This window comes from Podarcis muralis, chromosome 6 (genome assembly GCF_964188315.1).
Source record: "Podarcis muralis chromosome 6, rPodMur119.hap1.1, whole genome shotgun sequence".
In the NCBI taxonomy this organism is placed as follows: Eukaryota; Metazoa; Chordata; class Lepidosauria; order Squamata; family Lacertidae; genus Podarcis; species Podarcis muralis.
Genome location: NC_135660.1, coordinates 43,718,545 through 43,745,367, shown reverse-complemented (window position 1 = coordinate 43,745,367; position 26,823 = coordinate 43,718,545). Strand labels below are relative to the sequence as shown.

Below are 26,823 nucleotides of genomic sequence, written 5' to 3'. Positions count from 1 at the left end.
AAACAGACATTAGGATTACAGGCTAGAGAGCCTCTGTAGGTCCTCCCCACGTGGAGTTCAGAGAAGAGGATCTTCTTTTTTGCTGGCTTGCAACATCATGGCCATTGCAGAGCGGCTCTGAGGCTAGATGGAAACAGTGACCACCAGCTTGCTTTGCTATACGTCTCCTACTGGGACTCCTGCCTGTTATTTCTCTATGGATTTAGCATTTGAGTTTCAATGGAATAAAGTATTGGGTGAATATATTAAGCCCTGTTTCCTGCACAAATGATCTTGTGGACTCTTGGACGGTTGTCTCTCTAAAAGGAGAGAAGAAAATCCACAATTCACTTGCAGACGGATGTTCAGTGCTCAATCTGAACTAGCCAAGTGTCCAAAAAGTGGCCAGGCTGGTTTAAAGGTGCCAGCCCTACATCTTGCTATCTGAAAACCTCCACTCGAATGAGAGCTGTACAAAGTTCCATATGCCAAAAACAACTCTGATGCCTGCTCACTACAGCAAGAAGTTTGTTGCAAAGCAACTAGTCTTGGTTGCAGCTGTCCCACTTACAGCTGCTCATGAAAGCATCTTCTTGGTGGATTTTGGAAACAGAACACCTGATTCCTGTCGAGGCTGGTCCTATGATAGGTGCACCTGCGCTTCCCTGCTCCTCCTCTGGAAACGGGAAGCTTGACATGTTCCCTTAAGCCCCCTGCTTGCTAAGTGGCTTCCCTTCTTACTCACCCAGCCAGTAGTTTGCTTCAGCGGTACCACTACCTTTCTGAGCAATAGGCAGCCATCATAAACAGGTCCTTTGCTGACAGTGGGGGCTTGCAGCCACTTCGAAGGCCTGGGCTGGCCACGTTCTTCAGGACGTGTCGCTTTGTCCACGGCATTACCTGGCTCTCTTCGGCACCTTCACCACAATCTCCATGGGCTCCTTGGCTTTGTTGCGATAGGCCTGGCGGATGATGTCCACAGCTCGCTGGTGGGTCACGTTCTGCAAACTCTCCCCTTCCACTGCAACCAGCTCTTGGCCCGCCTAGCAAAAAAAACCCCAAAGGAGTTAGAAAAGGAGGCCCAGTATTCCTATATGTATTATATCGGGGAAGAGATGTAGCTCAAGAGGAAGAACTGTAGCTCAGTGACAGAGCATCTGCCTCCCATGCAGAAAGTCCCAGGTTCAACCCTGGGCATCTTCAGGTAGGGCTGGGAAAGACCCCTGTCTGAAATCTGCCAGGGAGCTCTTCCTTAGAGCAGAAGTATGGTAGGGGCAGCTGCACTTCAGAGCTAGAGTCACCAACTATACACGGGAACCAAGCTGTCTTAGCTATGGTGATGCTGCACGGAACAAGCCCCTCAGCTGACCTACCTTTCTTGTGTCTCACTTGTGTAAGCAGCTCCATCTTTGCTATGCCCCTTGGTACTCTGTATATCAGCCTTCCTTAACCATCCAGATGTTTTGGGCTACACCCGTCAGCCCCAGCTAGCATGCTGACTGGGGCTGATGGATATTACAGTCTAAAACAGGAGCAGCCAACATGGTGTCCTCCAGATGTTGTGGAATACAACTTCCATCATCCCTGACCTTTGGCCATCTTGGTAGGTGTAATCCCAAACATCTAGTGATCACCAGGCAGGGAATGCTGCACATATTCTTCAGTGCTGGTTCCTTGGATTTGATGCCCTCTGTGAGTTCCCTCCCCTGAACGAGACCTCTTTCTCACTGCAGTTGTTGCTGCCCAATAACTTGCCTCTCCCATTGCCTTCAGTGGGCACTGCAGCTTGCCCATTGCAAGGTGTGCAGAAGTGACTGCTCTTGCTCTTTGCACTGCTCAGAAGGTTGAAGAGGGGAGGAAAACAGGAAGTAACAACAAGGAGGAGGAACAGTATGTCCAGGAGCCTCCAGTGATTGGCAGCGGGTCTGCTGTTGAGATGTGGACCTTAGCAGATGCCCAGCAATGCCACAAGAACATAAGAACAGTCTGCTGGATCATCTAGCCCATCACCCTGTTCTCACAATAGCCAGGCAGGTGTCTGTAGGAAAGTGGCAAGGAGGACCCAAGGGCAAGAGCACGCCCCTTCTGCAATTCCCAGCAACTTGTGTTGAGAACCACAACTGCCTCTGACTATGGCTAGTAGTCATTGGTTTTGTTGACTTGTCTTTAAAAGCCATCCCAACTGGTGGCCATCACAGCCTCCTGTTGGAGAGAGTCCCATAGTTCAGTTACGTGTCAAGCAACAATGCCAAGCTGGATATTGCATCCTGAGTTAACAGAATAGCTGGATCCCTGTGTATAGCAGTAATGCAAAAGCTAAGCTGGAGAGAGAGAGAGAGAGAGAGACTCCTGTCTCTGGGCTTGGCAGGGAGGTGGTCTGGCAGCAGAGAAGGGAGCTTTGAAGAAACTGGCAAGCCTTAGGTCAACACCCTCCACCACCAGCAGCCCTCCATAAATATCGCAGAGGAGTGTCACCTGTGCCTCTAGCCAGCCATTGACCGTTTCTCCCCACCACAGCAACCTGGGGGACCATTAGGCTTCCCCCCTCCAGAGCCACCTGGCAATCTGGGCCTGCCATCCTCTCAGCGAAGAGGCCACCGAGGGGGAAATCTAATTACAGCTGCTCCCGGGGACAGATGAAAAGTTGCCTGGTGGGCGGGCGGGCGGGCCAAGGCCCACAATGGTTCTTTGTCAGCGCCCGGCCTCATTACGCAGGCCTTGTGAAATGCCGCACAGCGCCCTGAACCGTGGGGAACCCTGAATGGCACAATGGGGTGTGTATGCCTGCCGCTGGGGCCCTCGGCCTCATTATAGGACAAAGCACAATGAGCGCTTACTTGGTGGGGAGGGGGCGGATGTCTTAAAAGGGTGAAACCGCGCAGGGAGGTTGGGCTGTGGGGATGTCAGATGGGAGGCGCAACCCCTTTGCCATGGAAGGGGCAATGTAAGTGGGTGGGGTGGGGGTCAGTTTCCTGGTATGGCCACCACGGCACACTCTCTTGTTTGGGAGCCACGAGATTGGCTTGCTCAACATGAGTTGGTGGCTTCTTAGAAAGCTTTGATCACTCTTTCGCAAACACAGGGATCAGTGTGGCTCACTTGGGATTCCCCTGCTTGTGATCTAGTGATCCCATACCAGTCCTGTGGTGATGGACTCTGAGATGCAAATACTCTGGAATAAGGTGGGTCTGTTTTGTAGAGATGCCTTGAACCCTAGTAATTACGGGGAAATCCTGTTTTTGCTAGCATAACCCAGTGTGTCCTCATACTGGGACAAAAAAGTGGGATAAAAACGTCATTGATTAATGAATAAATAGATCCAGGCTTTGCCGATGAAGGTCTCCCTCCCTGGCAAAGGGATATGATATGGCACACTTGTAGGATTGTTATATTACCTTCCTGTATATGGATTTGACTGGCTGAAATCTCTCTGTCTCTCTTTTTTTACTCCTTCCACATTAGTCCCACTTATGCACCATGCTTTTTAGATTACAATGGTTTCATCAAGATCCTACAAGCTGCAATAGATTCCTCCATGCAGTCTTTTTCAGTTGTACAGTAAAAGTGTGCTTGCATTGAAAGCAATTTATTAATTCATAGCAATAGGAACAGAGGAATAAATTTAGTAGGTTCTATGTGTCGCAATTCCACACAGAAGCTACAGTCCTGTTCATCTTTGGGGATTAAGCTCCCTAGCACTCGGGAGGAGTTACTTTTGAGTAAGCTTGCATAGGATTAAAGCTGCATGAACAGTGGTGCAGAGGGACAGGCTGCTTTGATGGGAGGAGGAGAGAGGAAGAACAGACTGTAGAGACAGCAAAGCGAGAGTATAGGGATTAGGGAAGGAGAGAGATTGCTGCCTGCTCTATGACAGACTCCCCTGGGTGACCTTGGCCAAGTTGTTTCCCTGCTAGTATGGGGGATAGGAGGGAGAGTGCTGTCCTCCTCTGCTGGTGGTTTATGGGGGGGGGGGGGAGGAGCTGGGTGTGCAAATACTGGCTCCCAACAGAGCTGCTGAAGCAACTGCACAAATCCTACTGAAAGTGCACAGAGTAAGTGTTGTTTGCTGCATGCTGCAGAAGCTGTGTATGTTGCTGTGGGCAAGCTGAGAAGAAATATATAATGGCTATGCAAAGATCAGCTACACTAGGGACAGCCCATGTGCTGCACTCCAGATCCTGTTGACCTCACACCATCCCTAACCATGGTGACTTGGGCTGATGGGAGTTATAGTCCAGTTACATGGAGAGCACACACTACATTGGCTTCCTAGACCAGACTTTCTCCACCTTGGGCCCCCAGATGTTGGACTACAACTTCCACCATCCCTGGCCACTGTTCCTGCTAGCTTGGGATGGTGGGAGTTGTAGTCCAATAACAGCTGGGGACCCAAGGTTGAGATAGGCTGGCCCAGACCAGACTGAGTAGTGCTTTGCTCTGAGTGTACGAGTGGGTCATGGGCAGATCGTAATACTCAGCTGCTAAGTAGAGAAACAAGGTTTGTGGGTGGGGGGTACCTGGCCTCTGTATGGAGCTGGTGCTGCTGAAAGCCAGCCTTGCTTTGCTGCTCTGCTTACCTCCAGTTCTCCACTCAGGGATGCTGCTCCCCCCGGAAAAATCTTTTCAATCTTCACCATTGGCTGCAATTTGGACTCTATCCCACCGGAAATACTGATCCCTGGAAAACAAAGTAGTTCTCTGTGAGCACTCGGGAGTAAGTTGGAAAAGTGGCTGAGCCAATACAATCCACTGCCAATACCATCCTCCCTGTCTGGAGAACAGGAGCACCAGGTGTGCCAACAGCCTGGAACAGCAGGTGGTGCCAGAGAGTGGCACACATGCTTCACTTGCTGGCAATTTGGCAAACAATAGGCCTGCAGACTCCTTAAGCACATGGTCTTCCAATTTGGTGTCCTGGCCTTGTGAGGTAGCAGGACCAAGCCAAAAGATTTTGCTGCTGGAACAAAAGACTCGTTTCTCTTTCCTCACAGCAATTGGACTTCTCCATGACTGTTAAAAGTGGCACAATAGTGCTTTAAAGGTATGGTGTGGATGAGACCTAATTCTAAATGGGTGTTCACCACCTTGTTTACCAGTCCTCCAAAGCAGGGTAGTCCTGCTGAAAAACCAGAGAGGTTTCTGAACTTTCCCTTGTCATCCTTGGGCAGGAGAAGGAGAGGTCCTTCAGCCTTCCAGATGTTACTGAACTACAGCTCCTGTCCTCCACCATTGGCCACACTGGCCGGGGCTGATGGGAGTCGAGTCCAATCTCCCTTCTCCTGTTCTAGGGAAATGGGAAGTACAATCCAAGCCAATACAGGGGAACACAAGCAACCTGGGTGGCAAACCATTGCGACGCTCCTCCCAGACTGAAGGAAGTCTGTAGCTGCTATCGACTTTGCTGGAGGTGACAGGAAGGGCTATCCATATGTGACCCCCCTCCCTTTGATACCTTCCAATGAATTGAAGCCTGAAATCTCAGATCTATTCCTTTCGGTAGTCTGAGATTCCTCACCTTGTAATAGTCAGAGTTGAGAGCTGTTTCCTTAGCTGTACGCAAATCACCCAGGGGGAAGGGCTGGGACCTTTGCTTCCATTTCCAGGGCTGTCAGCGGTGCCTTTAACTTACCCAGAGACTGTTTGCTCTTGGACAGGTTGACCGTCAGCAGCTCATATTCCTCCTCCAGGACATCACTGGGGCCATTTTGGAGCAGGCCCTCTTGGTCAGCGGCCGGGGCGTCCTTGAAGAGCTGCTTCAGCTGGGGCCTACCTCTTCGGGGCCTGTTGACCGCAGAGTACAGGGTGTCCTTGGCAGGCTGGACTTCCCCATGTGGCCCCCAGACTGTGGCTTTGCCATGGCTTGACTTGGGCGTGCGAGGCCTCCCTCGGCCAGGCCGCCCGTCCCCTTGCTCTTGGGGTTGCCCCGCCTCTTCCCGAGGGGGTGCTGCTCGCGTGGGGCTCGCTGACATTTTTGTGGGCTTGCTTAGGAACCAGTGGGGCTGCCCACTGCCCCCAGCAGTTGAGGCGGAGATGCTGTGGGAGGCGTAGGCATCCACTGGCACGTCGGGAAGAGGGGTATAGCCTCGGGGGTGAGTCCGTCTAGGGCTGGACGAGAGCTGCAGGCCTTTCATCCTATCCTTCAGCGCTGCTGCTGCTTCCTCCGCCTCCCCTCCTTTCTCCTCGCTGGTCACTGGCTTCAGGAGGAAGCTGCCCCGGAAATCTGAAACCAGAATCACAGGATGTGACCATCACCCGAGCAGCCCTGTCCTAGCAATCCTCGGAAAAAGGGAAAGCAACTTGGTGAGATGGGTCTGGTATCTGAATGCCTGAAGTGAACGTGGAAGGAACCGTAGCTCCATGGGAGAGCATTTGCTCTGCATGCAGGTCTCAGGTTCAGTCCCTGGCTAGGAATGTTCCCTGCCTGACACCCGTGAGAACTGCTTCCAGTCAATACCAAGCTGTTTCTACACCTATGGTCTGGGTTTTAGGCAGCTTCCTCTGTCCCTAACTTGTGGAAAGGACTGGAAATGTGTGGTTGAAGTTGGCTAATACTTCCCAGTTCCTTGGTTGCACTGGAACTTCCATGCGGATAAGGATTTGTGAAATGGCAACCAACTTCAACCTTGTTCAAAACATAACATTTTGACTTAATGTCGCAATATTGAATATGAAAGAAACGGTTAATTGTCTCGACTGCGCTTCCTCGGCTGAGATTTTTTGGAGTTGTGTGGGTTTGTTAGCAGGAATCACAAATATGGCCCTTCCCATTGGTTACCCATAATACAGGGGTCAACAAGCTTTTTCAACAGGGGGCCGGTCCATTGTCCCTCAGATCTTGTGGGGGGCCGGACTATATTTTGGAGGGGGGGGGTGAACAAATTTCTATGCCCCACAAATAACCCAGAGATGCATTTTAAATAAAAGGGCACATTCTACTCATGTAAAAACGTTGATTCCCAGACTGTCCGCGGGCCGGATTGAGAAGGCGATTGGGCCGGAACTGGCCCCCAGGCCTTAGTTTGCCTACCCATGCCATAATACCTATGTGCCATTCTTGGTTCCTAGGTAAGGAGCTGGCTTAAAGCAAGTCAGTCCAATGGTCCCCCTCTTTGCAGAGCACCGTCTCTCCCTATGAGCAGAGGCTCACAGAAGATATTCACCAGCCCTGCTGCCTGAGTTAACTGAACCAGAGGTGCCAGATATTTGGGCCCGACACTCTCCTTGGCCAAACACACCCCACATTTTGCAGAAACCCCAACACTGCAACTAGAACATCTCTTGCAAATGAAATGAAATGCGCACATTCATGCCATCTGTGTTATAACTCACTCCCAAACTCAAACTTAAAGTCTTTCCCTTCCACATCGATTCCTAAGTACAATATTTTGGGGGGCTACATTTAAGCACGGTGTGTGTGTGACCCCAAGGATGAAGGCTGGAGACTCACCAGGCACTGGGGTGATGAGATGTCTCTTGGGAGGTGTTTCCTGCTGTGCTGGGCGGAGAGCAGGTGACCTCACTGTGAAGAGGGAAAGGTGGACAAATTGAGCTTCATTTTCTTTTGCACAGTGATCTTGAGTGGAATCGTGGCCAGCCCTTCTTCCTGGCTACTTTCCCCTGAGAGGTTAATTTCTAGAGAAAAAGGAGCTTCCGGGGCTTCGGAAGTCAGGTCTTCTTCTACAGAAGGCTTATTCGCCCTACTCCCATGAGAGTATTATATATGTATATATACATACACAAAGCTAAGCTCACACTCTGTGATGAAGGAGGATGTGCTTTGTACAAGTTCAGAAACTCCCTCATACTTTGCATTAAGGATGGGGGAACCTGAGGCCTTCCAGATATTGCTGGACTCCACGTTCCATCAGCCTCAGCCACCCTGTCCAAGGATCTGGGATCTTGGGAGTTGGAGCCCAGCCCCATCTTGGAGGACCACATGTTTCCCTTCCCTGCTTTACGCAACTCCAGGCTCAGTTGCTGGCACCTAGGATAGGTTGAAGGCACAACTGGCAGTGGAGACTGGCAAGCCAAGGGACTTGCTGGGGCCCCTAGATAGTCAAAGGGTCCACTGCCACTTTTCTCACATTGCACGGGGCAATTGCTAGTTGCATGAATGGCACGACATCCACTTTGCCCATGGGTAAAGAGGGTAGGGGGGCAGCTGCCTCCCCTAAATCAAGCAGATCAATAAAAATACTTAACTAAGTTTCTGCCCCCTAACATGAAGCCTGCACCTCCCTGCAATATAAATCCTGGCTTCACCCATGATTTTGTCTCTTGGTGCCAAGAAGAACTGAGCAGAAAAATCAACAGTCATTTGGAATAACTATTCAGATGGTTTGCAAGAAATGTTGATTCAGCTGAGCTCTCCCCATATCACCCCATTTGCTTTCTTTTCAGGACAAATAAATAGACTGAAATGATCCTTTCCTCGTGGCAACCCTTTTGAATAGGAATGTTTTCCACCAACTGCTTCTAGCATCCATAAAATGAAAGAGAGCTTTGACAAGCCCCCCCACCCAATCCATCACCCCCTCCTTCCCCACCTGTTCTGCTCTTCAGGGCATCATAGGCTTCGAGCTCCACCGGCACAACCATACTGTCAAAACGGCCCAGATCCGTGGGGGTGATCACACTCCTGTAAAAAAAAAAGTGGGAGAGAAGACTCATGGGTGTCTGGTGGCTCAACTCTCTGCTCATGCAATGCAGCTGTTTTGGGGGAAGAACATGGCAAATAACCAAAGAGCACCAGAAGGAAGCCATGGTCACCCTGGGCAAGGCTGGGCTGATGTGCGCTTCTCTCCTGTGCTCCCTCTCCCCACCCTCTGAGTTTAGGGGTGCAGTTCAGCCTCCCACAGTTTATTGCTTCCTGTTCCTACCTGATATCTCTGAGGAGAAGCAACTTTTCAGGCCGGTCGAGAATCGCCAGGAGTGGCCTCACCAAATCTTCCACCCCACTTTCTTGGATGTACTGTATGTTGGAGGGAAAGTAACCATCAGCAGAGATCAAATGGGAGCCCCATCTTGCTATTCACTTTGAAGCAGCAACAGATCCCCTGATCCCTGTTACTACTCTTTGTTGCTCTAGGCTCAGTTGATGGGTGGGGAGTTTAATCCTGCTTTCCGTAAGGAACTCTCTCCCAGGATAAGCAGGATTGAACCGCCTGGGCATCAACGGATGGCTGGGGGGTTCAATCCGGCTTTCTGTTGGGATCTTCAGCTGTACCAGATGTGAAGCACGTGTTCATTTGGGGAAAATGGGGAGGCCTGGCAGGCCAAAACTGGGCCACAGACCAAAGGTGGTTCCCCCTCCCTGACCCAAAGCTGGACTCCTATCCCTCATCAATTGTTTGGTCCTGGCTTCAGGTGGGCAATGTGTGGCCCCAGCAGCAATCTGTTCAGATTTCAAGAGTCAGGCTGGGGGGGGGGGGGGGACAGAGAACAAGGCATATCAGAGATGCAGCGTGGTGCTGGTGTTACAGAAAGAGCGTAAGAAAATGGGTAGCCACCCCACATTGGGCTCTGCTTCTGCCCATTGCTGGTTTCAGCGCTGCCCATCGTTTGTAAGTGGCCCCCAACAGATTACTCCCAAGGGAGTGTGACCCTTGACAGGAAAATCTAAGAGAATACAGACAGTGGACCTATCTGCAGACTGAGCCATTTTAATCAGAATGCTATCCTTAAACATTTTAATAAAGCATTTTAATGTTGCAGTCCTAGACGCACGAGAATGTAACACACCCACCCACCCCGTGAACACAATTCAATATGCATAGGGCTGAATTGCATGCTTGTAGGTGGAAGTCTTTATTAGTTTATAGGATTCCTGATAAGTGATAAGTAATCCTGCCCTTAGCGGTCTTAGCAAAAAGAAACCCGTTTCAGGGTGGCTGCTGCATCAGGCTATTAAGCAATCCTCTCCCTGCCCTAGTTTCATTTGTCCCTCTCTGCACGAAGATTAGTGCCCCCCTCTTTTCCTTGGGCTTCCCAGAAGCAATCTTGGGAATGAGTTTCAACAATGTGCTAGCTCAGAGCTCCCTCTAGTGGCACATCAAAGGCCAACAGGAATGGTGAGAAGTGGGAGGGACCAAACTGGTGAGGGCAAACATTCCATACCCTGCAAGTGTCCCAGAAAAACCAGGACATCACATTTTTTCTCACAAGCGGACACTGGCCTTTTTGGGTGCTGTGACCTCGCGCAATTACACACAGCAACCTCTCCCATCTTGCATGGCACCCATGCCCAAAAAGCACTGGGTTTTTTTTGGGGGGGGGATTGCAGTGCAAAATAGTGCAAGATCAAAGCACCAAAAATGGCCACTGCCCTCTGGTGAGAAAAAATGGGAAGATGGCATCCCGGTTTTTGCCTTTGATGCGTTGGAGGGTATGTAAGACCTTCAAAGCTGCAATGAAGGTTGGATTGCCAGACATACCAATGCCTGCTTTGCCCTACCAGATTTTCACCCTTAGCCTGCACAAAATAGGCTCCAAATAAAAGCAAATAAACCAACTGTGGCCACAAACACTCTTACTCCACTTTAAGAGTCGTGTCTCTCCCCGCCCCCCCCAAGAGTCCTGGGAACTCTAGTTTGTTAAGGGAGCCAAGAACTGTTTGAAGATTTTCAACACATCACAAATCTTAGGATTCTTTGGTGGGGAAGCCATGACACTTAAAGCAAAATGAGAGGCTCTTAGTTAAATGAATGCAAAGCCTGCCAAACCATGTGCCAGAGTGAGACAAAATGCAAGAGCCTCATGTTGGACCATCCTGCTAATCGTCCTGTTTGGCACAGTAGTCACCAGCCTGGTGCTTCTGGGAAGCCTGTCAGCAACACAACAAATGGGATGCTTTAAAGCACAGCCTTACGGAAGAGAAGTACAAATGTCATTGAAGGCAGAGTGAGGCAACTATAGACCATAAGTTGTTGCAAGACATTTCACAATCAAGGGAGAGTCGGCCCATTCAGGCACCATGGCACACATGGCAGCTGTCCACCATCCTTACCCGGGTGCAGTGTCTCAGCACAGCTGCCACTTCATCCTCCATCAGCAGCTTCCTGGCCATGTCTTCAATAAGCAGCAGGTGGCTCTCGGTGACTTTGCTGCGCTCCGTGCCATTGTACTGGGAAGAGGAGCCCAAGGAGGGGAAAAGGCGGCCTTTTTCTGGGAGGGGCACCACAGAAAGTCAGTGCAAAAACATAATCCGGGAACAACAAAGCACGAGGCCATTAGCCACTTGGAACCACAAGCCTGAAATGTAAGCATGCACTTGAAATCTTATGTCTGTGGGTAACTACTGGCATTGCACATGCAAGTTATTCTGTACCCACAAGCACCCCAGTGTAGATGAAGATGGTTAGGGTGCTGGATTTGGATGTGGGATGTTCAGGTGTTGTACATTCGTAGCTGAGAAAGGAAAGGCGTGAAGAAGTGGCAATTGATATCAACACAAAAACACACACACACACACACGGGTTTCCAAAGGCATGCTCACGCGAAGCTACATGCTTGTTGGCCAAGGCACAGCATGCCTTCCTGCTCAGTTACCCCGTCTCAGAGTTCGGGTGACAATCTTCTGTACGACGCTAACTGCAGGCAAGAGGGCGAGATGGGAAGAGAGAGCAAAGACAAATAGTTTGGAATCTGTAGTGGAGAAGGGTAATTTGGAGGGAAGCGGTGGCCATTTTGGACTGGTCTCTGCTCTGTCTGATGAAAAGGGAGAAAAGGAAAACTGTACTGCCATTCTGCCTTTTGGAGAAGTGTTTTCCCCCCACAATTTGTGCAAGTCTGACAGTCTGTTGTCCCAGTGCAGACAATGCTGTCTATACCACCTACGGATTGTTTTATGTGTGTGTTCTTCAAACAGTCATGGTGGAATAATTGTGCATTAGTGATGGGTTTATACCAGACCATCCACACATCTTTCTGCTTTCTTAGCTGTTCTGCAATGTTTCCCCAATGTTAGTGCATTCTTACCATATGGAGGGGCACATTTGTGTCTAGTGCAACACGAGTGAAGTGATGCCCCCCACTCCAAACATTTGTGGTGTGAAAAGTTACAGGATTTCAGCAGCAAGTTACAGAATGTGCACTGACTGCACAAAGCAGTATGCACGCCTTGGACCTTTGCAAGTGCAAACAGCAGCAAAAGCAGAAGGGTGTATGACTGCCCCAATAGCATCATGAGCACAATTAATCACAGAAAAGATGCCTGAAGAAGACCATATTCCCTCATGGTCAAAACTTCCAGAGCCCACATACCAGTGGTGGGTGTGGCCAAAGTGTATTATTGCACTTCAGAGACCCAGGCCAGCCAGGTAAAATAACTAGACAAGAGCGTGGAGCAGGGCCTGAGCAGAGTTTCGGAGGACCAGAGATCTGGAGAAGGGGCCACATTTGGCTCCTGGGTCTGAGGCTCCTCCCCTCTGACATAGGGAGACAGGCCAGTATACAGTACAATTCTCTGTGCCACATTTCCCCATGTTTCCCAGAAACTTTTCCTGACACTACCAGTTTAGTGATGAAATGCTGAAGCAAGGGTTATGACAACTTGTTCTGCCAAATGTGACCTCCAGAGGATTTTTGTGCCCCACAGACGGACTCTGGCCACCTTCCTGCCTGTAGACAGACTCCTGCTCTAGCTGCTTCAGATCAAAGCATCAGCATTTGGCAAATGCACTTCCATTGTGCTCCCTTGTTGCTTGGGGCAAGAACCTCGCAACCAGTAGAAGGGATGAAAGCCCTTAGGACAGAATGGAAGATGCTGTTTCTCAGTGCTGTAGTAAATGAACCAACAACCCAGTCTATGTCCATCTGGTAAAATAGGCCCCTAATCTTGGCTAGGCCAAATCCTGGGGACTTCTCTTTTGGTCATGGTTTGCGGAGAGAAATGGACAGCCTAGAAAGGAACAGAAATTCTCCAGCTCAGCTGTTGATATAAATAGGAATGGTGATTGGTTCTGCTGCCTGCTGGCTGGCAATCACATTCAGGCTGTGTACACACTATAAGCTTTAAAGCACATTCAAAACACACTCTTGCCCTTTCTGAGCATTGTAGTTTGTTAAGGGTCACTGGGAATTTTACCTCTGTGAGGGGAAACGCTCACACACTTGACAATCTATTATTCTCCCTGTTTCTGTCCCTGCCCAATAAAGGGGGAAAGCCTTGTAGTGAAAGGTTCTCTTCCCCCCACCAAAAATCTCAGTGGACCTTGCTGCCATGCGCAAGTTTACAATGAAGCAGGACCAGATTCAAGAGCCAGAGTGCTGTGCTCTCTGGAGGATGCTAGAAACAGAACATCTTTTTGTTACCTTTCTCGCCATCAGACCGCGCTGGGGATTTGGACCGCCTCTGTGTCTCTGGTGACCCAGCTGCTGAGCTTGGCTTCCCTGTCCGGGTGCTTTTAAAGAACAGGTTCATGAGGGTTTTGGAGCGCTGGAGCGTGGCCTTCTTCTCCGAGGAGACCGGCTTCTCTTTTTTCCTCTGGCGTTTCTCCTCTGGGGCAAGAATCCAAAAAGTCATAGCAGTGGGATAACCCAAAATCTGATCCTTCCCCACTCCAGCCCCATTGACAGTGTATTGTGGGTACCATTTTAAGAAGGAGAAGGAAAGGTATCTGATTATGTAACTTTCTGACTCTGCCTGTTAAATGTGGGCCAGAAACCTTCTGCATGATGGAACAAAATGCACAGACCAGTGTCTTTCAGATGTGCCATGGGATTTTCTCCTCTCTGCTTACATATTAAGGACCAGGACTGTTTAGCAATAAGGTACATTTTCAGAACTCCCTAGTAGAGAAGTGGTCAATCAAATCCCTGTGAATAGGCTGCAAGCTGGACAGGAGCGCAATAGCACTCTGCTCACCTGCGATTCCCAGCAGCTGATATTCAGAGGTGTAATGTCTCTGACAGTGGAGGTAGAACACAACCATGGCTAGTAGCCATTGATAGACTTATCTTCCATGAATTTGGCCAATCCTCTTCTCTTTGCTTAATCCCTCTCTCCTTCTTCCTCCATAAAATTATTTCCTGGGTCCACATTTAATATTTGACATCAAAATAATGTTGCATTAATGTAGAATGAAGGGGGGGGGAGGGAAATGTAAACCCTCCTGATTTACACTACATTATTGCTATAATGATAATGATGATAACAGCAGCAGCAATCTCAATTCTCTCAGTATTTATGTAGTCAAAACAGAAAGGTTCCCCCATCACCCCAGCAGCCCAATAAAGACTGAGCATGCTCACTGTGCGTGGAATGCTTCCAGGGGGAAACGGGACATGGGGAGGGTGACTGGAATGCAGTGCCTGGAATCCTGTTGCAGTTTCCATCAACCATGGTAAGAATGGTAAGAATAACGATCCCATGGCACCTACCATAAATGGTCAGATAGCTCTGCGATCTCTTGATGGGCTGTCGTGGACGGCTGAGTGCCAGAAGGAGGGCAGTTTTAGGGGAGGGGTCTGTTGTCTCTCTGCTGGCAAAGGGCCGGTGCTTCTTCAAGCGGAAGGACTCTTTGAGGCTCTCGGTGCGGATGGCAGTGTCTTTCAGGATCTTTAAGGGCTCCACAACCCGTCGGGTCTCCATCACCAGGCTCCCCGAATAGGAGGCACCGTCCGACAGCGGATCAGTCTGCATGGCGGTCTCTGCTCTCTCCAAGGTGTGTCTCTGGACTGGCAGTTCAGCAGAGATGCCAACATCCACCATGCAACTTTGTGCTGCTGAGCTGGGGATCGGGGCCATGAACAGGCCATTCATGGAGCTGAAGGGGGTCCCTGAGGAGTAGGATGACGCAGAGGAGCTGGATTCCGAGGTCTGGGACAGCTCCTGCAACTGGCCATTGGTCACTGTGTGGAGAGAGAGAGAGAGAGAAATGAGCATTATAGGAGTCTTTCCTCTTTTGACAATCTATGTTAGTACAATAAATGCACAGAAGCTACCCATTATTGCACACAGGCCAAATGACTTGCATTGCTTTTGTTGTGGGAATATTGCATTTCCACAGCAAGGAATGTGCTACAACTTTGTATCTGCGGAAAAACAACAACCCCAATTGTTGTGCCAGATAGTTCAAGCACTGATATTATTATTGCTGCGTGGAATGAGATTATGAGTGTGCCATGGATACCCACCTGATACTGAGTTAGGTGGACAGTGGTACCTTGGTTCTCAAATGCCTTGGTACTCAAACAACTTGGAACCCAAACACTGCAAACCAGGAAGTGTTCTGGTTTGCAAACTGTTTTCAGAAGCCGAACATGCTCCGATTTGAGTGCCACACTTTCGTTTTGAGTGTTACACTGAGCTCTGTCTGTTTTTGCTATTTATTTTTGCGTTTTTGTTTTTGCAGCTCTTTTTTGTTTTTGTGACCATGTGTAATCCAGTTCAGCTACTGATTGATAGATTGTGTGACTGCAGTACATTGTTTATTGCTTTCATTTTATGGATCAGTGGTCTCATTAGACAGTAAAATTCATGTTAAACTGCTGTTTTAGGAGTTATTTTTAAAAGTCTGGAATGGATTAATCCATTTTGCATTACTTTCTATGGGAAAGCACGCCTTGCTTTTGGAACGCTTTGGTTTTGGAACGGACTTCTGGAACAGATCAAGTTTGAGAACCAAGGTACCACTGTACCGACTCAGTATTAAGCAGCTTCCTATGCTCCTCTGAACTGCTGTTTTCTTTCTTCGTGCAACAGACTCATAGATCTATGCTTTTACAAGCATGTCCTTAAGGGTGAAAATCCCAACTGGGAGGAGAGAATTTGAGCTCCACCAACAATGGTCTGTGCAACACAGCACCCACTCCTGGGCTATTCTTTCTGCATGTTTTGTCTTTTGATGACACTGCATTCTTTGCAAACAGCCCAAACACAAGGGTGAGGGAGGAAGAAGGATTGTTTTCTGAAATGCAAGGAGGGAAAGCAATTTGCTTGCAGGATGCTCTGGCACTCCTTACTCATCCTTAGCAAAGCAACATCCAGCATATTAACGTAGACAGAACATGTGCATTTGTGTCTTACATCTGTTGAGCCAGCAATACTCAGCCACCATTTCCTTGTATGCAGGGAACCTCCCCGTCTCCTAGATGGAAAGCACAGAAGAGAGATACAACACGTCATGGGATCATTTGCTGCCTGCCCAGCACTGAGCGGTGTCTTCAGAGGCTAACCCGATCCCAGGCGGAGAGACACTTTGATAAATAATGCATCCCCCACTGCCAGGTCCCTTCCCAGCTGAAACTGAATCTGCTAAGTCTCAAGAGTCTGGGTCCCACAGCGTCTTGGGCGTCACGGAAGGCAGCAAGAAAGAGAGTTCAGTGCTGCTGCTTTGGCAAGCAACTTCTTAGAGGGCATGGTCTCTTTTTCAGGGCACATTGAGCAGAAATAGAGGGCTTCTGCTTTCCACCTCTAGCAGCTACCACTTCCTAAGGGCTCATTAACACTTTCGCTTGACCCGTATTTTTTACTTTTTTTCCACTTGACCGGTATTTTGATTGTATTTTATACCAGTTAATTCGCCCTGATTCAAGAGCTTTCCTCCTTTTTTTGTAGCCGTGTCTTGTAAAAATCTCACCCACTGAATCAGATCTCATTAGATGTGCGGAAAATCCGAAGAGAGATTTTGCTTAACTGAGCTTCAGTTCAGTGGGTCAGATCGGATTTTTGCTAGGGACAGCTGCAGAACAACGAGAAAAGCTCTCAAACCCTGGGGAATTAATCAGTACACAATATGATCAAAAATAAGGGTCAAGCAAAAGTGTGGATCAGCCCTTTATCAAAATAGTAGTCTTTGCTCCCTGGCCCTTTGTAGCCTACTTATTTATAAAGTGCCATTTTCCTAGGCCAGGGTGTCACGCTCTCTGCTCAGCCATAGAAAGGATGTATCTTATGTCTGGCTAGGTAGAGAAAGAGATTACACCTGTAGGAAGGTGACTATGGGAGCTGGTGAGAACTCTGACAACACCCAGCAATCAGAATATTGGTGCCTTGTCTCATGGCCCTAGGGACGTGGGTGGTGCTGTGGATTAAACCACAGAGCCTAGGACTTGTTGATCAGAAGGTCGGCGGTTCAAATCCCCGCAACGGGGTGAGCTCCCGTTGCTCTGTCCCAGCTCCTGCCAACCTAGCAGTTCGAAAGCACATTAAAGTGCAAGTAGATAAATAGGTACTACTCCGGTGGGAAGGTAAATGGCGTTTCCGTGCGCTGCTCTGGTTCGCCAGAAGCGGCTTAGTCATGCTGGCCACATGACCCGGAAGCTGTACGCCGGCTCCCTCGGCCAATAAAGCGAGATGAGCGCCGCAACCCCAGAGTCGGTCACGACTGGACCTAATGGTCAGGGGTCCCTTTACCTTTACAGTACCTTTACTCATGGCCCTAACCTCCCATAGTAATGGGACCACTGGGTCATCTTCCCATAGAGTAACACCCCTTCCTATCCCAATCTTGGCCCAGCACTTGGCAAGGCACAGGCCTCACCTTGATGGTCAGCATGATGTGGGTCTGCCCCTTTAGCACTTCCACTGCCTTGCTATGGCTGATGTCGTCAAACTTGACTCCGTTGGCTGCAAGGACTTGGTCGCCGACCTTGACCCCATGAAGCTCAGCAAGCCCGCCGGGATCCACTCTGGGAACAATACGACATTAGGATTATTCTTGAATGGGAACAGTGAGGCTTTGGGCAGGTATATAAGGCATTCCACGTCAAGTGAACAGGACAAGGGGAACTTGAACATGTTCTTGGTCAACAGAGAGGGGGAGGCTGTCAGAGGGTTGGGCCTAATGACCCTTTGGGTCTTTCCAACTCTCCAGTCCCAGGATTCTATGACAATAAGGGTGGTGCAACAACTCTGGTTCCTCCTAGCATAACTGGAAGGCATGTCCCTCTAAGGCACTTTCCCTCATGGCTCTCAAAGGAGATTGAGGTGTTAAGAATGGATTCTGAAAACAGAAGAGCCTTTTTTACCTTTTCTTTAGATTATGGTTACCAGATCTTTTTCAATGAATCCGGGGAGACTTTTTTTTTTTTGGAAGCTGAGTAGCAACAGGGAGTCAGTAGTGGGGATGGTGAGGCAAAAGACCCTGGGCCCAAGCACACATGCATATTGTATAAAGGTGCAAAGCCCTTCTTTCACACCCTGAGAAACATAAGTGCGCAGAGTTTTTAAAAAACTGGGCAATGGCTGCCCGCCCGTGGCTCCCCAGCCTCCCCCCATCTGTCAAAACAAAGGGGGAAGGGGGTAGGAGATCGAGGGAGTCATGGGTGTGCGATGTGCCATTGCCCAGTATTTTAAAAAGTCTGCGCATTTATGTTTCACAGGGTGCGAAAGAAGGGCTTTGCACCTTGCCCGGCAGAGAAACCGCGCGCCTTGCGCCCCTCCTGTGAAATGGCCACCCGCCTGCTAACAGGCTGGCTCCGGGCTGCTGAGGCTGCCGCTGCCACGTTTCCCGGGGACAAATTTGCAAATCTGGGGACATTCCGGGGAAAGATTTGCAAATTCGGGGATTAGTTTGGAGGTAACAGCCAGGATGTGAGCGACTCCTTCTAATAAATTCACCAATGTCTCAGTAAATTATTGAAATGACCCAGCTTTTAAACTAATTGTGGAAGATTGGCATAAGCCCCGTAAACGTATTCAGAGCTGAAGATTATTTGTCCCCAGTTCATAGAAAGACCTGGATCAAATCTAATGATGTGGTCATGCTACAGAAGGTGACATCAGCTGTGGCTTCTCTGAGGCTGCATGCATTTGGGACTGAACAAACTTGATTGAAAAAGTCTAAATACAAGAGGCAAGAGGGCTGCTACAGTTGCATACAAATGCTACACAGACACAAGATAATACTACAGACACAAGATACGGCCATTTTACTCTAGATTAATTAACCTGAAAGAAGGATCTATATTTGGTATCAAATTCAAATAAGATTGAATAACCATTACACTCACAGCCCTGTACCAAAAGAGTGGGGGGAAATCTACCTTTTTCTCATGATATACCTAACCCAATTTTACATTTAAAAAGAGCACCTATTAAACAGATCCAGTAAGTTTAATACGATTTACACCCAAGTAAACATGCATAATTGAGGTTTAAGCTAGCTCTGGTAGTTTATTCTGCAGCTTGCAGAGTGAGCAAGGATAGCAAGCAAAACAAGTTCTACAATGCACCACTGTATTTCTACAAAGAATCGTATCGTATCATTATGGCTGGAGCTTCTTAATAGAAATGGTTCCTAAGTATTATGCAGGGATAGTAAACCTAATCTTAGGCAGCATTCAAACCATCCATTTAAAGCACATGTCTTCTTCCAAAAAATCCTGGAAATTGTATATTGTTCAGGGTACTGGGAGTTGTAGCTCAGTTAGGAATAAATTACAGTTCTTAGGATTCTTTGGGGGAAGCAATGTGCTTTAAATGTATGGTGGGTACTCAGCCAAGGTGGTATCAAGATTCCAAAACAGTTAAAAGTGGCAAGCTCCAGTGTCAAACAGCTCTTTAGTGCTCAATCAGAACAAAGGCAATTCAGGATTTTTCTCTGTTTGCTCTGACTGAGCACTAAAGAGTGGGTTTTCCCTGAGAACTGAGTGGGGTGAGCAGAAAACCGCTCAGACTCATGCTTTCAAGTGGAAGTGTGGACAAGCCTCAAGACTTACTTGGAGACGTAGATGCCAAGGCCATACTCTTTCCCCCCACGGATGTTGAAACCCAAGCAGTAGTCATCAGAGGTGGTATACAGGTGAATGATCCTCCGCCTCCCAATCTCAGAGCTCGTGTCTGATGGAGTTGAGCCACTCCTCTCCACAATCAGGCGCTTGTTCACCACATCAACCCTGTGGTGAGATAAAGAATTCACCCAGTATTCTGGACTCTGGGAGTTCTACACAGGTCTTTCCCCACGAACAGCTGAAATATCTTTGAATGGAACTTGGAAAATCAATAAGCCCATAGGTGGTGGGCAGAACGTAACCAGAATTGCAATCTGGAAGTTGAACAACTGTAACTGAGACTTAGGAATAGACCCAAGGAACAGGGTTCGCTCTTCTTCTACCTACCCCAGCTACCACCCTTAGAAAAATGGCTCTCCCCATTTGGCAATTAGGCTTAGAGGAAAGCTTCCATGGATGCAGATGGGAGCTTTTTCCTCTTAGGGGTAATTGCCATGTGGGGGGAGTGGGGCTGAGTAAGGGGGGAGAGGGGGAGAGAGAGGAGAATTAATGTGTCCATGTGTGAGACAGAAAGAGAATGAAAGCAATGTGGGGTGGCTCCAGCCACACTAACATATGGCCCACCTCTTATTAGAGCTGACATCCAGCACACCAGAACATGTCTCCAGAACATGCTTTTAACAGGGACTTTGAGCATGTCCACTCACTTCCTCTGCTTTATGCAACCATGTCCCACCCATATCTTTTCCATAAGTGTGTTTCTGACTGACAAGCAGGCTTGAGCCTGGACATTTCTGGTTTCAGAAGAGAACCTCTCCATGCTGGATCTGGGGGTGATGTATTGTATTTTAGGAAACTTATATCCAGTGCTATTTTTCTAGAAAAATAGGTGCCAGAACGCAACATGAACACCTCCCTCGTTCTCTTAGAATTGCAATGGGACCCACAGGCCAGCATAAGATAAAACATATGGATAAACTGAACACGTAAGACTTAAAACAGGTAAGGAATAAAAGCTAGTAGTTAAAAGGTACAGTATATCATACATAACTTAAAAATATAGAAAACAAGGAGAAATGGTTAAAAGCAGCTATAAAGGAGGGAGTGTGAAGGAGCACGGGTCCTGTATTTTGGGCCTAGTTTGTGGCGCAATAATATGATAATCACCAACAAATATAACCTCAAACAAAAGCAGTCAGAAAGCCCCCCCCCCCCTATAAACCAGATTAGAAGAGTGTGCCAAAGCTTGTACAAAAGTTTGGCACCAGCCAAACCTCCCTGGGAAAACATTTCCAAAATCACTGGGGCTACCACTAAGAAGGATTTGAAAACCTGTGCAGACCTGTCAATCATTAGCAGACCAGTTGCACACTTTGAGGAATGATTTCAAAAGATCTGAGGGCATATTAGAAGATACCTTGCCTGAAATTAACTACAAAGTAGCCCAGTCCTGCAAGCAAATCAGGAAAAAACAAGCAAATGTACCAGCGCATCAGAAACAGCACCTGAATCTTAGAGACAAATTTCACGTATCTACTTACTGTGATATAACTGATACACCTGAAGCTAATATGAAGAGAAGTGAAATGTATGTGAAGAAGTATCAAGTGGATTAAATTTTCTAAATAATACAGACTTATCTGGTGTATGATATTTACAAGATTCCCAAAAGCTAGTGGACTCATACCCTCAGGACTTAAACGTGAACCTTTTGTGGGCAACTACAGCAGTTCTACTGTTATATGTCACGAAGTTTAATGACACAGAAAACATGAAATTCAGTCGTGGATGTTTCACAGAAATGAAAGACTGAATACAATATGTACTTCCAAATGTAGAGATCGGGTTATGAATGCTGTGAATAATGCTTTTCCTCAGCTGAAATGAATAAAAAGCCCTCAGAGAGAGAGAAAAATAGGTATTGATTCCATTTCCCTACTGCTTATGGAAGCGAATGTGCTTCATCGAGTCAGTTTTGATGAATTTATCCAGAGTTTTGCAGTCAGAAAACTTAGAAAGAAGCTATTTTAATTTCAACATGTCTTGTGTCATTTCCAGAAATAACATGTTGTTTCACAGTTTAGCATTGTTTGATTTTGAATTGCATATGGGGGCACTGAAATCTTTTCAGTGCTTCGGGGCTCTAAAGGCTTTAATCCAGCCCTGCTGCTAACAGAGTCCCATGCATGTCCCCTTGATCCTCTTCTCTTTTCCTCTTTCACATTAGCAGATGATTTCCCAGCCCTCTGCTCATCACTATTCATTTCCTATCTACATATTATGCACAAAGCCCGTGCCCAGCCTCATTTCCCCATGTGTTTTAATGGCCTGTTTATTCATGCCAATTTGTCTGCAGGGAGCTTTGGCGATGTTACCTAAAAGCAGGAGTTAGCCCCCATTTTCCAGTGCATTTCCCTGTTACTTTCCTTAATACAAAAACTCTGATCTTTTGAGGTAGGCTTGCCATATGTCAGGAAAATTCCTGACACGTCCTGGTTTTCAGGTGTAAAAATGGCGTGGGGGGGGGGGGAGGGATTTTGCCAAATCGGCAAAATGTCAGGCAAAACCCAGATGTATGACAATGCGATGGAAAAAACAGCGGAAACAGCTCCAAAAGCTTAAAATCACTATTTTAGGGGTAGGTTCCCCCCCCCAAAGTAGTTTGGTGGTTTCCTAAAAAAGCTCTACAACTTTGGGGTCTTCCTTAAAAAAACGTTTGCGGGTGTCATGAATTATACTTTTTGAAATATGGCAACCCTGTTTTGAGGGATCCTTGCATGACATCCTAGTCAACTACAGCCTGGCTGCACAACACACCTTTAAAACGCAATTAGAGCACCTTGCCCTCCCTGCAAGAATTCTGAGAGCTGTAGTTTGCTAAGGGTGCTGGGAGGGGTAGACTACAGTTCCCAGGATTCTTCGGTGAAGGTGGTGGCGTGTTTTGAACGTGCTTTAAAAGGTATGGTGTAAACACAACCCAAGCAGTGCAACTGTATGTGATCGAACCCCACCTTGAAACAGCAGTAGTCTGGAAGTGCCCTAAGTCAGAGGGGAGCATTTAGCCCAGTAACCCCAGGTCACCTTGACCCATCCCTCTCCTGTGCCCTGGTCAGAGTTCATCCCGATAGCATCTCCTTGCTTCTCACGAAACCCGATCGCACCTTCTCTGCTCCGCTGAGCCCAGCACACTTGCCTCGGCCCTTACAAACAACACATTGTGATTTTTGGTTACCCAAGGGCCTGCTGACAATAGGGTGTCACCATAGCAGGCAGTTCCGCTTACCATGTGGTCTTTTCTTTGGAGAACTTTATCCCTGGCACTTTGCCCATGCGTCTCACGACCATCCGCAGCCGGTTGTTCCCCGTCAGGACTTTGACTGCGCTTCCCATTGTAATGTTCTCCAAGCTCACACTATTCACCTCTGTGATTTTATCTCCAACACACAGCCCAGCCTGTTCTGTTGGTATTAAATACAGGTAACTCAACTTGGGCTAAGGATTAGAGAGGGTTTCTCTTTCCTGGTTTTCTTTTGTTTTAAATTTTTTTTTTTACAGTATTACTAAAATGACAAAATATAAAAGTATGTAGCACGCACATTTTAGAGTAAGGCAAGGTTTCTCAAATTTTCTACTCCCAGTTGAAACAGCTGAAAACTACTGAGGCCTACCTCAGTCACAAAATGGTGGTTCAGGAAGCAGAGTTTGGAACAAACAGCTGGCATTTACTGACATCGTTTCCCACTGATATCCAATCTATCTTTGGAAATGGTTAAACTCTGCCACAGCGTTGTTCTTGTGGCAAGGAGTTCAACAGGTCAGTTTTCCTCATGCTAAGTACATAATTTGCCATGGAGATATTGTGAGGGCCTCCTCATTTCCGGCAGGATTTGCTGATTCAGGGGCTCCAAGCGGAAAACACTTAAAAAAATATTTTCCCCTCCCCATTCCCACATGACCCTAAAAGTATTTTTACCCATCTTCTGTAATTTCTTCTCCCACTCTCCTTTCACATTCAACTTCTACCTAATTTCTGCCCCTCTCTCACAACTACAAGTTTCTTTCATCTCTCCTCCTTTGTCCTTAGACATTTGCTTTTTCCTCCTGTAAAAGCTTTTCTCTCTTATCCCCTTCCTTTATATTCCCAGTTTATTTATATAACAACAACAGCCTTTTTCTTTATAATTTCCTTCTTTGGCGCTTTCCCCTCCGAGGAGGGAGAGGACCATGTACACCACATTGAGTTCCTTGGGGAAAAGGTGGGCTAATAATGTAATAAATAATAATAATAGCCTTGATAGCATATTTTCTCTCTTTGTTTAAAAGACTTATTCTTCACTGGAGCTCTAAAGACCTGTATGCATGGCTTTCGGAGAATCTCACATTTTGCAATGTCATGGGATTCTATACTGATGTGCTTCCAGAACTACTTAGCAACATGACAAATAAACATTGTCTCAAATAAATTACTTTGCTTGGGTTTTGCTGCAACCTCCAGACATGGGTTAGGTCCTGAAGAAGAACTGGTCAGCACTGGAAGACCACTTGCTGGCAAAGATTTAAGTCTAGGTGATTCTGCCAGTGTTGCAGGCACTAGAATGAAGCCCTGGTTTTATGGCCAGAACATCCGAGCAGCTTGTTATCTGTTTTTAAGGCTGGGAGGGTTGGAGAGATTTTGCTTACCTGCACTGCTGCCCTCCTCCACCTTGCTGACGAAGATACCCAGGCCATGCTCCGAGCCTCCGCGCACACTGAAGCCCAGCTTCCCATCTGTGCTTTTTTCCACCGTAATGGCATTGATGGCATCACTCTCATCACTGTTAGCTGTCATGGGGATACAGCATGATATAATTATGAAATGGCACCACTAAGGACACTCACTGCGCTGGAATGACCAGCAAAAGGAGCTACCCATGATCCTCTACCCTAACACTGGGAAAGTGATAGTAGAAAGAATTGCAAGAGAAATATGCCACACCTCCCTACACTCTGCATTTTAGCCTCTCTTCCCTATCATTGTGGGTCCACCAGACCCAGAAATGACATCTGGGGAGGCTGGAGGGCAAGCCATGAAATCCCTGACAGTTTACTTCCTAGGGAGACATGGGAGCATTTGTCAAAGTGTATCTTCTCTGTCAATGCACACATGGATTTCCTATCTAATATAAATGGTTACAATACACAGAACGCAAACATAGAATTGCAACGAGCATCTCCCCCTCCTCTTCTCCATCTGGCAGCAATACTGTAAATGCCTTCACACCCTGGGAACATGGCCAGCACCAGGTCAGAAGAGTTCCCAACTAGAACTGCTTTTTTATGTGGATGTGATTTTATACTATTTTATTTTGCTCTCAGCTTTTCAATTTTGTAATTGGTGTTTTTATCTTGACACTGGCTATTGACTGTAATAAAATGACTGCAACATGTTAATAGGAGCCATGGGAGTGGCTCAGTACAGGGCAAGGTCAAATGAGGAGACAGATCAGTCTATTGGAGGGGGTTGGGGTTGGGGTGGCAGGAGCCTTTTCTCCTCTAAATCTCTAGATTTTGACCTCTATATATCAAGGAGCCTGTAAAATGTTCTATATGACACCTATATGTTTTGCCACATGGGGCAAATAGAAGAAGGGGGGCAGCCCCAGAGAAAGTCTTAAGCTCTATCTCCATCATGGCCCTGATCCAAATTAGCTCTTCCTCACCCTATGATCCCTATGGTTGCTATTCACAATTAAAATCAGGCCCATGCAGAGCTTGTCTGAGGCCTGATGGAGGAGTCTTTTTAGAATAAAGTTATAGACCCTGAACAGTGTAAGTCTGGCAGGCCTAGTGGCACTCCCCATTTGGCTGGCTTAACCCTCTGAGGCCTGGAACAGGTATACCCAGCTGTATCTCACCCTCTCTGCTCGAGTCTGTTTAAAATACACCCTGTTTAAAAAAGGATCCACAGTTCTGCTCATGGACTTCCCATGCTGTGTCTTCTTTAGTCCTCAATCAGAAAGTGGCAGCATAGTAGAAAGTCCCATTTTGCTGAGGCTCAGCATTCTGGGAAGCTGCCTGAATCAATTTTATCTCTCTCCCTCAATGTAGAGGCTAATTTAGGGGAGCCCGACTGGTTCAGTTGCACTTGGCGTGCCATAGGGGCACTGCAACTATAATGTAGTATGGAAGGCAAGAGGCATGGGGTGCTGAATTTTGAGACCCCAAGGTCTGCCACTGCTCCATGTCCTCTTACCTCTGCCTCTAATACCTCATTTCTTTGCACCAAATAATTGCCGAAAACAACCCATCCTATATAACATGAGGTAACATTTACTTCCTGGAATTATGCATATTACAAATGCATGTTTCTAATTACTGTGATACTTCCTAATCACATAATTGGCTTATTTACTAATACTGGAATGTATATAAAATTGCAGGGCAATGAGGTGTGCGTGCTAATTGGCTCTCCTGGGTCACAGCAACTTCCTCATAAATCTGCAACTGATCTTGCAAGGAAAGGAACAAACAGCACCATTTGGCTATGGCTCTACTCCTTTGCAAAAGGATGACCCCACCTCCCTCCCTCCCTCCAGCCAGGATCTGGCTTGGCTATGTAGGTAGAAATGACGTCCTTTGCACAGTACCACCTCCCACCTTCATCCCCAACGGTACCTTCAAGGGGTGTATTGATGAGGATAACTCTTCCCATGGGGGACGAGGTGCGGTAGTCCCGAAGGTTCCCATTCAGGAGCCGGTTCTGCCTGCTCAGCAGGAGGCGATTGGCAGTGCTGATGTCACTGCTGGAGCCCCGGGAGTGAGTCGGGTAAATGATTTCGCTCTGGAATGAATCAGGAGTGTATGCCATGGCAGGACAGGGTGCTGGTTACGCACAGAAGGACTCTCACTGATGGATAGTGTCCCTTGGTGGGTTGGAGAAGCACACTGCGCTTGGGCCTGATTCCTTCAGGAAAGTTGGGCGAGTTTGTTACATTTTGGCCCCTTAGGTTGCTTCCCACCAGCGGAAACCGTTGCTGGACATGTTTCCATCAATCATAGTATTACCTCTCGTAGACTCATTTTGTTGTTGTCGATGGTGATGTTACCACTGAGGATTGTCCTTAGGAAAATTCACCTATGTTTAAAATGCAGGATCCAATGAAAACATCTTGCCTCTCATGGGTTCATGCT

General features: G+C 47.6%; 1 protein-coding gene across 1 annotated transcript; it reads right to left on the bottom strand.

Annotated features, from left to right (window-relative positions):
- Positions 1-352: 352 nt before the first annotated feature.
- On the bottom strand, positions 353-26,500 carry PDZD7 (PDZ domain containing 7). The gene is made up of 15 exons (XM_028730462.2): positions 26,308-26,500; positions 24,334-24,474; positions 22,937-23,111; positions 19,642-19,818; positions 17,463-17,610; positions 16,007-16,067; positions 14,359-14,829; positions 13,291-13,476; positions 10,985-11,142; positions 8,859-8,950; positions 8,526-8,617; positions 7,427-7,498; positions 5,609-6,199; positions 4,557-4,657; positions 353-1,022 (listed from the first exon to the last, which is right to left on the bottom strand). Exons 1-15 carry the CDS (start codon positions 26,498-26,500, stop codon positions 876-878), a joined length of 2,805 nt encoding a protein of 934 aa, XP_028586295.2. The 3' UTR covers positions 353-875.
- Positions 26,501-26,823: the final 323 nt, after the last annotated feature.